General features: G+C 62.1%; 1 protein-coding gene across 5 annotated transcripts in view; it reads left to right on the plus strand.

Annotated features, from left to right (window-relative positions):
- IL16 (interleukin 16) overlaps positions 1 to 10,639 on the plus strand; it is a 94,175-nt gene extending 83,536 nt beyond the window's left edge. For all 5 annotated transcript variants that reach the window (XM_053223464.1, XM_027068232.2, XM_027068230.2 and 2 more), the window contains 6 exons: positions 123 to 1,218; positions 2,576 to 2,744; positions 5,267 to 5,368; positions 7,556 to 7,814; positions 8,033 to 8,155; positions 10,173 to 10,639. In XM_053223464.1, the coding sequence (XP_053079439.1) occupies positions 123 to 1,218; positions 2,576 to 2,744; positions 5,267 to 5,368; positions 7,556 to 7,814; positions 8,033 to 8,155; positions 10,173 to 10,363 (1,940 nt within the window). In that variant the 3' untranslated portion in view covers positions 10,364 to 10,639. The remainder of the gene's footprint in view (positions 1 to 122; positions 1,219 to 2,575; positions 2,745 to 5,266; positions 5,369 to 7,555; positions 7,815 to 8,032; positions 8,156 to 10,172) is intronic.
- The last annotated feature ends 939 nt before the right edge of the window (positions 10,640 to 11,578 follow it).

Raw genomic sequence — 11,578 nt, forward strand, 5'->3', positions numbered from 1 at the left:
TGCTAGTGGGGGCTTACCCCCCAGGGCCCAGCGTGGGTACTCACCGTCCCCCCCAGCCCCCGAGGCCTCCTTGGCGTCTCGCTCTGAGACTAGAACTCAGGGGCAATGTTTCCGTGCTGCAGGGGTCCCAACGTCCCCGGTGAAACACCCGCTCCTCAGGAGGCAGGCCCGGATGGACTATAGCCTCGACATCGCTGCCGAAGAGCCCTGGGTGAGAATTTCCGACTGCATCAAGAACCTGTTCAGCCCCATCATGAGTGACGGCCACGGCCACAGGCCGCTGCAGCCCGGTGCCAGTCTGGGCGAAGAAGACAGGGTGCAGGGCCGCCCGGACGGGACCCCGCCGGAGCCGGGCGCCACCGGTGCTGCCCCCAAGGTCTGCAAGTCGGTGGACAGCGGCACCGTGAAGAAGGGTCCTCCCGTGGCCCCCAAGCCGGCCTGGTTCCGCCACAGCTTGAAAAGTCTGAGGACGCGTGCTGCAGACCCGAGGCGGCCGCCCGACCCGGCCTCCCCCGCCCAGCCGGCACCTGCTTCCAGGGAGCGCCCCCCGGGGCCGCCCACGCGGGCCTTCTCCTCCATCAGGCAGAGAATCAGCTCTTTTGAGACCTTCGGCTCCTGTCAGCTGCCCAGCAGAGGAGCCCAGAGAGCGAGCCTCGAGGCCTCCGTCGGGGAGGCAGCACGGCCCCTGGGGGAGCGAGAGGGAGGTCGGCTTTCTGGCCTCTCGGGGCAAGGGGCCGCCCCCACCTCTGAGCAGCAGCAGCAGCCAGAGCGAGAGCAGGTGCCGCAGGGCCCCCCCACCCACCCCGAGCCCGGGGACGCGGGTGCGTCGGGGTCCCCTCTCCCGGGACGGCAGTCCAGCCAGAAAGCCCCCCTCCCTGACCCCGACCCTCTCCTGAGGCTGCTGTCGACACACGCGGAGGAACCTCGAGGCCCGGTGGTCAAGGTGCCCGGCCAGCGGGCACGAAGCTTCCCGCTGTCCAGGACCCAGTCCTGCGAGGTGAAGCCGCCGGGCGAGAAGACCAGTCAGCTCTACTCCATCAGTAGCCGGGTGTCGTCGGCTGTCATGAAGTCCTTGCTGTGCCTCCCGTCCTCTGTCTCCTGGGGCCAGGCTGCCTGCACCCCCAAGGACGGGGGCTGTCCCGCGTCGTCGGCCAGCGACGCCCCGGCCGCGAGCAGTGCTGCAGAACCGCCTGCCTTGGACATGGGGTTCTCCCTCAAGTGAGTACGGCCGGTGCCTGCCTCCCCCTCCCGTCTTCTCTGCTTCCCCATCGTCCTTTCTCTCGCATCTGCGCGTGTCCTTGAAACTTGGTCTCGGGGGTACTGAAGGGCCGTCCTGCCTGCTCTTTTCTGTGCGTGTGCGTGAGCGTTACACGTTCCCTACGAAGGAGTCTCACGGCACCTGTTCTGGGGGGGATGGGGTCGGGGGAGGCGCCGGTGGCCCACGGAGGTTTGGAAAGCGAATGCTCCTGCTCGGGAAGGCCAGACTGGAGCCGGGAGGTGACGACCGCCCCCCTCCCCGCCCCGGAAGGAATCCAGGCCCACCCTGCACGGGGTTTCAGGCCCCCGGAACTGGGTGCCGGGGGGTCCGGCTCTGGCGCTGACTCCCTGGCCCCCTCAGTTCGCTCTTCAGTTGAGATTAGGAGGGGGTCTCCCCACGGTCCCGTCCCGGATCAGAACAAGTCTGCGTTTGCCCGGCTTTACTTCTTATTCTGATACCGCCCGGGAGTGCTTGGGACCCGCTGACCCTGACGTCTCGTGTGGCAGCCGCTGCAGACAGCCTGGGAAGGAGCAGGGGTGACCCTGGAAACACTGAGAGCAGGGTCTAGACGGCCAGACCGATGCACGGGTCGCTAGCCAGAGCGGGCAGCTGTGGAGGCACCCTGTAACGTTGAGGGTGCCCGGCCGGGAGCTCTCGCCGAGGCTCCCCGTTAGAATTTACTGCCACGGGACGTCTCCCCCTGCTGGTGGTAAAGACCTGCCAGCCAGAGGGAGCCGTAGTTTCCTGTCAGTGAAACCACAGTTTCCTGCAAAATATGAGGTGTAGCTGGAAAAACCCGGCTACAAGTATCAAAACGAGTTCCGAAGAAAACGGAAGGCCAGGTGCTGGCTGCGTGGGCGCTGTCTGTGGTCGTTCGGTGCCGAGGGGGGGTCACGCAGGTGCCGATGGGGGACGCACAGGTGCTGGGGGCAGCTGTCACGGAGGGCGGGGAGTGTGTGTCTGGGCCCCGGGGCTGCCAGCGTTGGGGCAGATTGTCCAAAGCGTCCCCTACGCTCCGGGGGGAGGTGCCGAGGTTTGGAGACACCGACTCTGGAGTCAGACGCACCACGGTCTGCGATTGTGAGTCCCAGATCTGGGCATTCCGTAGCCATGTGACCACAGACGAGGCGTCGACCCTCTGGGAGCCCCAGTTTCCTCACGGCTGTCGTGGAGGGGTGCCGGCATCTGCTCGGATTTCTTGCGCCAAATAATAGCACATCAGTGCTCAGCCCCGTATCTGCCGTGGAGCGATCATGCGCTAAATGTGAGCTCCCATCTATATTCTGATCTGTTCTGCGCGCTGTGTCTGTACGAAAGCCTTTCAGAGCTGAGAGAGTACACGGAGGGACTCGGAGAGCCCACGGAAGCCGACAGCCAGGACCACTGCTCCCCTCAGTCTGGCCAGTCGGTTATCTCCCTGCTGAGCGCCGAGGAATTAAAGAAGCTCATCGAGGAAGTGAAGGTTCTGGATGAAGCGACTTTAAAGGTAGGCTTCCTTTGCAAGCGCCCGCAGGGACCAAGGCTGTACTCCGAGGCCCGGCCGGAGCGGGGTCGGAGCCCGTGGGGGCGGGACAGGGCCTCACTGGACCCCCGAGACTCGACCCGCCACTGGAACGGAGCTTGGTGGCTTCTAAAGTGCTTGTGATCATTGGCTCCTTGCATCTTTTGAGCCATTTTATAAAGGAGCCAGGTGAGCTCAGCTCAAGGTCACAGAGGTTTTCTGCCCCCAAGTTCTGTGCCTCGTGCACATCCCACGGCCTGCCGGCCTGGCGTTCATGTCCAGGAGATGCTTCAGGGCACTGTGCTGTTGTAAGCCGCGGGAATTTCCGAGCTCTGACCCCGGAGACCTCCCTGCCCACTGAGAGAGGGGGCTCCTTCCAGGGCTTGTGAGGCCCCGCCCCCAAAGTCACTCAAGTCATTGCGAAAGTGCCACTTCCCTTAGGCTTCTGAGCACAACCGCAAGATGTGTGGAGAGGAAGTGGCCGGGCAGAGCTGAGGTCCGCTCAGCTCAGGCGCTCAAGGGCTTGCCCCCTCCTGCGTTGCCCCAGATCTGCAAAGGCTTTCCGCACCAGAATCATCCAAGATTCTGCAACAATTAGGCAGGCATCATAGTCAGAATTCTCCAGGTCAAGGGTGTGGCTTAGCCTGAGCCGCACAAGACGCCCTGGGCTACGACTCACCCATCACCCGTAGTACCCTGGCACCATGGTCCCCCGGGGCTTTATTCACATGAAATAGCTCAGGCAAAAGTGTGTAGAACACAGAGAGCTGTCTTGTGCAGGGTGTCACCGGGAGACCATTTGCTTTTCTGCCGGATGAGGGCCACTTACAGGGCCAGTAACCTGATACTTGGGTCAAAGTGGGGAGATGTGGGCCAATGCTAGGGTGGAGGTGGGTGGTGAGATCCCTTCGTCCTCTGGGTCTTGGGGGCTCCAAACCCAAGGGTCACAGAGTCAGCTGCACGACAGGTGCCCTGGTGGTGCCAGAGCGAGTGAATTCTTCACGTGAGGTCGTTCCCTCACAGCCAGGGCCAACTCGTGGGCCAGGAGCCACGTGGAAGCACAGGTGTATTTTAGTTGATCTGCGTGGGGATGTTATACATCATCATAGTCTGAATGTTCTGAAACCTGAACTGATACCCGGTTGTCCGGCTTCTCTCTTTGCTTAAAGGGAACGGTCGGGTAGCGTTGGGTCTACGCGGCCACGTAGCAGGTTCCTTTGGGTGGGGGGACGTGCTGCCTGGTCCTCGGCAGTTCCCGTCACCCCTAAATCTCTCACGTCTGCACAGTTTGCTCCTGTAAGCGGTCTGCCTGGCCCCCGGTATGCATTTCAGCTTGGGGCCTCGGGTCAAGACCAGAAGGAGCTTCTCTGATTCCAGACAGTGCAGGAGGATTGTTTTGGCTCCTGTGAGCCCACGTGCAGGCCGGAAGCATGTGTGTGCGTGGGCGTGCGTGTGTGCGTGGGCGTGCAGAGGCGCGCGTGTGTGCGTGGGCGTGGTGTGTATGGGCTCTTGTGGGCGCGCGTGTGTGCGTGGGCTCTTGTGGGGGCGCACGTGTGTGTGCGCGCGTGTGTGCGCGTGGGCTCTTAGGGGCGCGCGTGTGTGCGTCGGCGCGCGCGTGTGTGGGCTCTTGTGGGTGCGCGTGTGTGCGTGGGTGCACGTGTGTATGGGCTCTTGTGGGTGCGCGTGTGTGCGTCAGCGTGCGTGGGCGTGGGCGCGCGTGTGCGTGGGCTCTTGTGCACGTGCATGTGTATGGGCTCTTGGCGTGCGTGTGTGGGTGGGCTCTTGTGGGGGCGCACGTGTGTGTGGGCACGTGTGTGTGCGTGGGCTCTTGTGGGCGCGCGTGTGTGCGTGTGTGTATGGCTCTTGGAGGCGCCCGTGTGTGCGTGGGCGCGCGTGTGTGCGTCGGCGTGCGTGTGCGTGGACGCGCGTGTGCGCAGGCTCTTGTGTGCGCGCATGTGTATGGGCTCTTGTGGGTGTGTGTGCGTGGGCTCTTGTGGGCGCCCGTGTGTGCGTGGGCGTGCGCGTGCGCTGCAGCCGGGAGTCCGCTGGGTTCCTTCCTGTGCCGCTCTACCCCCAGGAGGAGCAGGAAGAGAGAAGGAGCAAGCACTTCCTGCAGAACAGCCGTGACCCCTGGGGTTGCCAGTGACCCAGGGGCCGGCCTCGCCCCACGCTGCAATGGTAGAGCTGCGTCACCCCACACGCTGGGTTTCCCCGACTTAGTGGCGCGCGGCCGGGTTGGAACAGGTGTGGGTGAGGGCGGGGCGGCCAGGGGAGGAGAGGGGAACTACACGTGACATAACACGCTTTTTCTCTTCTAAGCTTCCTAGGACTCCAGAAAGCACAGTCCTCTCTGTCCACATGATGGAACGGGTTTGAGGAGGTGACATCACTTGGCACGTGGCCAAGCCCCATGGGGCTCGAGATCAAATCAGCCCGAGGTCCCACGCTCGTTAAACTGCTCAGGCTGGCGCGGTGGACGTTTTAAACGTATGTGTTTCCTTCCACAGCAGTTGGACAGCATCCACGTCACCGTGTTGCACAAAGAGGAAGGGGCCGGCCTTGGGTTCAGCCTGGCGGGAGGAGCGGATCTAGAAAACAAGGTGATCACGGTGAGTGGCCCGACGCTGGGGGGTGCGTGAGAGCCAGAGGCAGCGGCCCCCGGAGGGAGAACACGTGCCAGCTCACACAGGGGGCCGGAGGAGTGCCTGGCACCAGGCCACCGTGCGGGGCTCCGAAGGGGGGCTGTCAGGACCCACCCTTCCCAGGAAGCATAGTAACGATCGCCTGTGTGGCCCCATAGCCTACCTTCCTCTCGATCCTTAATTTAACGAAGGAGGGCTCCGTGTACCCCAGGCAACGTGAACATGCCAAAAGGATTCGGAATCACCTTAAGAAAAATCACAGGGGTCTCGGCCCCACCAGGACTGCTGGATCGGAATCTCGCAAGGTTTAACGCCTGCATTGTTGCAGGTCCTGTCTGGAGGAGCGTTTCCCAAAAAACCCTCCAACCCCGCTAAATGTCACTGCATAGGACGCTTCAAAATGGTTCGTTGCACGTTATGGGAATTTCAGGCTAACAACAACAGCAGAAATCCGAAGCAAATCTTGTCCGCCGTCTCTCGTGTGGGGCGAGCAGACCGGCAAGGTGCCAACTACTAAAGGTCGAGACGAGAATGATTTATGACCCCGGGCCTTTTTGGAAGGCCGCACCGCCAGGGCTCGAGGTTGACCACCTGGCCGTGATACCTAGCCCAGGCCGCGAGGCAGGGGGGCCTCACCTGGACGGAAAGGCGCCTTGGGACGAAGGCGCGTTCTGTCGAGGACGCTGCTTCCCCGGTCGTGCCCACTTGGAGAGTTGGGGGTTGTCGGCTTGGACACCAGAGAGGCCGATGATGGTTGGCTGGGGCACTGGGGCCATGCTGGAAAGGAGAAAGAGCGGTTCCTGGGCAAGATCCGCAGAGCACAGCCCTGGCTGCATCCCGAGGCTTCGGGTCTTGGGGGCTCGCCCCTGTTCGGGGAAAGCCAGCGACGGCAGCCGGTATCACCTGCGCCCCTTCCCGCCGACCTCGTTATTCTGGCTGCTCCGTGGCCCCAAAGCCGAGCGCCCTCCTGCCCGCCGGCCGTGTCGTCTCAGCGTGGTCTTTATGTGGACTCGCGTGCACTTCCTCATCCGGCTGGAAACGACCCCCCCAGCTCAGCATCAGCCAGCACTAAACACGGCACACCTCCCGGCAGGTGACTCGGCCGGTTCCTGCTGGTCGTCTCGGAGTCGCCCGGGTGTGAACGGTGACTTCCTTCTTGGCCAGCAGGCCCTCTACCGCACACGAAAGCACACAGGACCACCGAGGCCCGATTTCTGTCACTGAGCACACAGCAGAGGACCGTGATCCCTGGTTGTGCAGTCCATTGTCTGTTGGAAGAGACGAGAGAGCCGGCCTGCGGGAATAGCACTGGGGATCTTTGTCTGCCGAGTCGCGACGTCTCCCCGCCCCGTGTGGCCGGCGAGCCTGAGACGCTGCGGCCATTCAAACCCCAGGAGGAAAGGGTGCACGCGGGCCAGGTGTGGACACTTGTGTACCTTTCCCGAGTCATTGAAAGAACTAACCCTGAGCACCGTCCACGGCCAAGGCCATGCTGGGCACTCACTGGCTTGTCCCTTTTAACTGGATCAGCATTTCTGGGGGAGGAGCTCTGAGAATGTCCAGACCTCCCAGGTGAGCGTTTCTCCAAAAAGCGTATTCTGCGGAAGGTGGAGGCCCGAGGATTTCTGCCCGGAAGAAGAGGATTCTGTACCGAAGCACTGTCGGGGGTCGCTGCATCCCGCTGCCCGTTCTTACGGAGGTGTCAAGGTCTCCAGTACCTTCTTAAGCTGTGTAGACGTTTTTCAGAACTTTTGTTTTCTCCAGCGTTCTTCACTTTGTCAGACCTTGGAAACCTTTTTTGTTTTTTCGGATACAATGCCTATGAACGTGGCACAGAATCGAGGCTTCAGGGAAACCAGTCGGGGCGATGCTGCAGGGAAGGAAAGGTGGAACTGGGATTGTGGTGATGTGGTCTAGGACGCTGTGTTAGGAAGGGTTCTGAGGACCAGGCTGGCCATCACTGAGTGATCTCTGCTCGGGGTGGCCGCCGAAGGAGGTCCTGAGCCGGCAGCCCTGGTTTGAGACATGTTTATTTTAATTTTCTTTCCCCTAAGCAGCCTCTAGGCCTTGACTGACCGGTTGGGACCTTCCTGCCGGAAGGGTCTGGATCTGACGCCGGGGACTTCTGGGTCTTGACTTCCTGTGGCTTTTCAGGTGCACAGAGTGTTCCCCAACGGGCTGGCCTCCCAGGAAGGAACTATTCAGAAGGGCAACGAGGTTCTCTCCATCAACGGCAAGTCCCTCAAAGGGGCCACGCACAACGACGCCCTGGCCATCCTCCGCCAAGCTCGGGACCCCAGGCAAGCTGTGATTGTGACACGGAAGCCGGCTCTGGAGGCCGCGCCCGACCTGAACTCATCCACAGATTCTACAAACTCGGCTTCTGTGGCCAGCGACGTTTCTGGGGATTCCAGTAAGTGCCCCCCAGCCCGGGGGAGGAAGCCCCCTGGCCACGTGGGCTGCTCAGTGACGCGCGGCCCTAAGAACCTGTGGGCTGCAGGAGATGCGTCTGTGTCTACCCGTGCACGTGCGAGGGCGGCCGGCAGCCTTCGCGGGGCTGGCGTGACACCCAGGCGTGCGCGGCCTGGAGAGGAAGGCGTCCCTAACACGGTCCCCGTGCTTCCCCTGCAGCAGAGGCCACGGTGCACACGGTGACGCTGGAGAAGACGTCCGCGGGGCTGGGCTTCAGCCTGGAAGGCGGCAAGGGCTCCCTGCTCGGGGACAAGCCTCTCACCGTGAACAGGATTTTCAAAGGTGAGCTGTGCGTCTGGCTCTCGGGGGTTCCCTCCGGCTGCGAGTGGCGGGCCAGGCCCCCAAAGGCCTCTGAGCACCTTCTGGGCCATGGCTGTTTCCAAGTCCACGCCCTCTAGGAGGCAGGCAGGCCATTTAGGGACTCGATTCTGCGGTTGCTGCCTGTTCTCCTTGGCTCGGGCGTCCCCTTACTACTTCTGTTTCCCTGGGTCCTCGCCAGTGACTGAGCCCTGGGCCTGGCTCAGCTGGGCAGGCCTGGGCCAAGGTGAGGCCCCGAAACCCGCAGTAATCGATGTGATGGTTGTTTTTAATTTTTAAAAATTTATTTATTTTTGGGGGAGAGACAGAGACAGAGAGCGGGCAGGGGAGGGGCAGAGAGAGAGGGAGACACGGAATCCGAAGCAGGTTCCGGGCTCCGAGCCGTCAGCCCAGAGCCCGACGCGGGGCTCGAACTCACGAACCGTGAGATCATGACCTGAGCCCAAGTCGGACGTTTAACCGACGGAGCCACCCAGGCGCCCCCAATGTGATGTTTTTAAAAAATTAAAATTAATTTCAATTTTTTAAAAATCCATAATGAACAAAGCACCAAAGCTTAAAATGAGGACACAGTCTTGACGTTCTGCGTGCACACACTCGGCCTCCCTGGGCTCCCTTCAGTCCTGGTCCCGTCAGCTTCTGCCTTTATTAAAAATTTTGACATTTCGTTCGTCACGGGGTTGAGGTGCACTAGAGCGGGGGTCGCTCGGGTTTCCCTGTGAAAAGCGTGAATGGCCCGCAGCTACCACAGAACCCCCTCCCCCACCCCTGGGTCTTCACCGCTTTTCTAGCTGGAGTCCCCGCGTTGTGGGGCCCTGGGCAGGAGTCTGGAGACCCGGGTTCTAGTCCCAGCTCTGCCTCTCACCTGCTGAGTGACCGCTGCCCCCCGGGGCCCGAGGCTCCTCGTCCGCACGGAGGTGTGGGGTATGTCTGGGCTTGTCGGACGGAGCCCCGCAGTGGCGGCTGGGCCCCGGGGTGCACCGAGGGTCACTGCGGGGGGGCTCCCCCAGGAACCCGTGTTTACTCCAACTCTGGGAAAGACCCTTTGGAGGTCGACTTGGGCTGAGCATGTGGCTCAAAGTCAAGAGACCTGGATCCTAGTGGGAGCCGTGCTTCCGAGGGAGACCACTCTCCACCCTCGTCCCGTCTGCGTCCGCGGGGCCGGGCCGGCCAGCTGCCGGGAGATGCGGACGCTGGGGCCAGAAAGTCTGGGCTCAAACCCAGACCCTGCTACCTAGCGGCTCTGACGCTCGGCTGGGCTGTGGAACTCTTGGTTTCCTCGCGTGCGCAACGGGGATACTGACACGTTCGTGGGGTGTCAGCGTAGAACCTGATGTGCACAACGGCCCGGCACATCTCAGCAACTTCTTATCATTGTCATTACTATTATCTTTTATTCAGTATTTCTGAATACCGTAGAATAGCGTTCCATATGAACAATAACGCTCCTCCCGGACACAGCTTTGAGAGTGGGAGCCACATAGGATTACGGCCCTCTTCACACGGACACAGGGGTCTTCTCCAGGCCGTTCAGGGGCAGCGTGCCGGGGGGGCTCACCGGCCCCCTCCCCATGCCACCCAATGCCTGGCGAGCTCGTCGGAAGGGAGAGACCACATGCGGACGGAGGTTGCCGGGCTGGTGTGCATCGAGGTTGGAGGGGATCGGCCCCCCAGAGGGCTCCGTAACTCACGGAAGTCTCCTCGGCCAGGCTCTGGGCTCGGAGCTGCCCGCGGCCGCCCTCCTCTGGGGATACAACGGGCTACGCCTTTCCCAAGGGCCACAGAGCAGGAGCCTGGCATGCCAACCTCAAAGCCACCAACTGATGAGCTGCCCCATTCCAGATCCAGCACGGAGCCCCTGAGGGATGGGCCCCCCTGTTCCCTTCTGAGCCGTCCTGGCTCCCCAGAGACCGAGGCTAGGAGGTAACCTTCCTTGTTCCCCTGTCACCCGAGCAACCTGTTATCTTTTTCTTCCTCTCAGGGGCAGCCTCGGAACAGAGCGAGACGATCCAGCCGGGAGATGAAATCTTACAGTTGGCCGGCACTGCCGTGCAGGGGCTCACGCGGTTTGAAGCCTGGAACATTATCAAGACGTTGCCTGACGGCCCCGTCACGATCGTCATCAGGAGAAGCGTCCAGTCCTCGGGGACCGCAGCGGCTGGGGACCCCTAGGCAGGCCAGCGCCGACACCAAAGCCGGGGACAGACAGCTCCTCACAACTGCTAATTCTCAGGGTCACTGCTCACCCCTGCCTGGAGGGGGGAGGCAGCAGAGTCGCGCTTCCTGGTGGCTGCTGCCCTGGTCCAGACCTTCTGGGACACGCCCAGCCAGGGGAAGGGCCCGGTCACACCGGGGAGGCCGACACCGCCTACAGACTATGTCCAGAGAGCGTAACGGTAATGCTGTGGTGCTATAAATAAAACGGACACGTTACAGTTTGATATGAAACCCGTGTCCCGCTTTGCAGATTTCCCACGTCCTAGAACGGCAGAATGGCCGACTCCCCAAGTAGCATTTGCGTTTCTTGTGAGCCTGCCTCGAGGGCAAGCTGGGAGAGGACAGGCCATCCTGTCCTACTGGGCACGAGCCAGGGCAACTCAAAGGCTGGGGGCCACAGCCCCCCCAAGGGTCGTCGTCTCACACACCTGGCCGTTGGCTGGTGGCCGGGAACCGAGTGGGGGCCGTGAGCCCGGACGCTCACAGGCGGCCTCGCCCCGTGGCCCGGACTTCCTCGCAACATGGCGGCCGGGTGCCAGGGCGAGTGTCCCCGGAGAGTGAGAGGCAGGTGGCGGTCGTGTCCCTTCTATGACACGCTCCCCTGGCTGTGCAGCCACACAGGTGTCTTCCGCAGTCCCTGACCCGTGGGGGCCGGCCCGGGTGCGAGGGGAGGGGAGGTGCTTCTGGGCTCTTTTGGGAAAACACCGTCTACCACTCTCGGCATTTGCAAAACCGGTTTGGGCTGGGCTGGAGACTCATCGTAGCGAGGGTGCCGCCTGGTGGGGGGGCACGGTAGCAGAGGACAGGTGGAACTCCGAGCACGGGCAGGTGTACCAAGAGCACGGGCCAGCGCGAGCAAGAGAGAGAAGAAACTGCTACCAACCTACCACGCGCCCAGCACTGGATTGGTGTTAAATGGGCCCTGTCTTCCTAATGACAGTAACGTCTCCAGAACATGGTTTGTGCCATCGTATTCACGGGGGGGGGGGGGGGGGCCAGGACGCGGAGACGGCAGGTAACCTGTCCACGCTGGTAAACGATGAGGTCCGTAACCAGAGGGATATGTGGTTCAGTCACCTCTTCACGCCTGATTGCCAAGCTCAGGACAAAGAAATGCCTAGAAGCAGCCAGCGTGCTCTTTGACGCGACCCCGGGCGGTGTTCCGGCCCC

This window comes from Acinonyx jubatus, chromosome B3 (assembly GCF_027475565.1).
Source record: "Acinonyx jubatus isolate Ajub_Pintada_27869175 chromosome B3, VMU_Ajub_asm_v1.0, whole genome shotgun sequence".
Lineage (NCBI taxonomy): Eukaryota > Metazoa > Chordata > Mammalia > Carnivora > Felidae > Acinonyx > Acinonyx jubatus.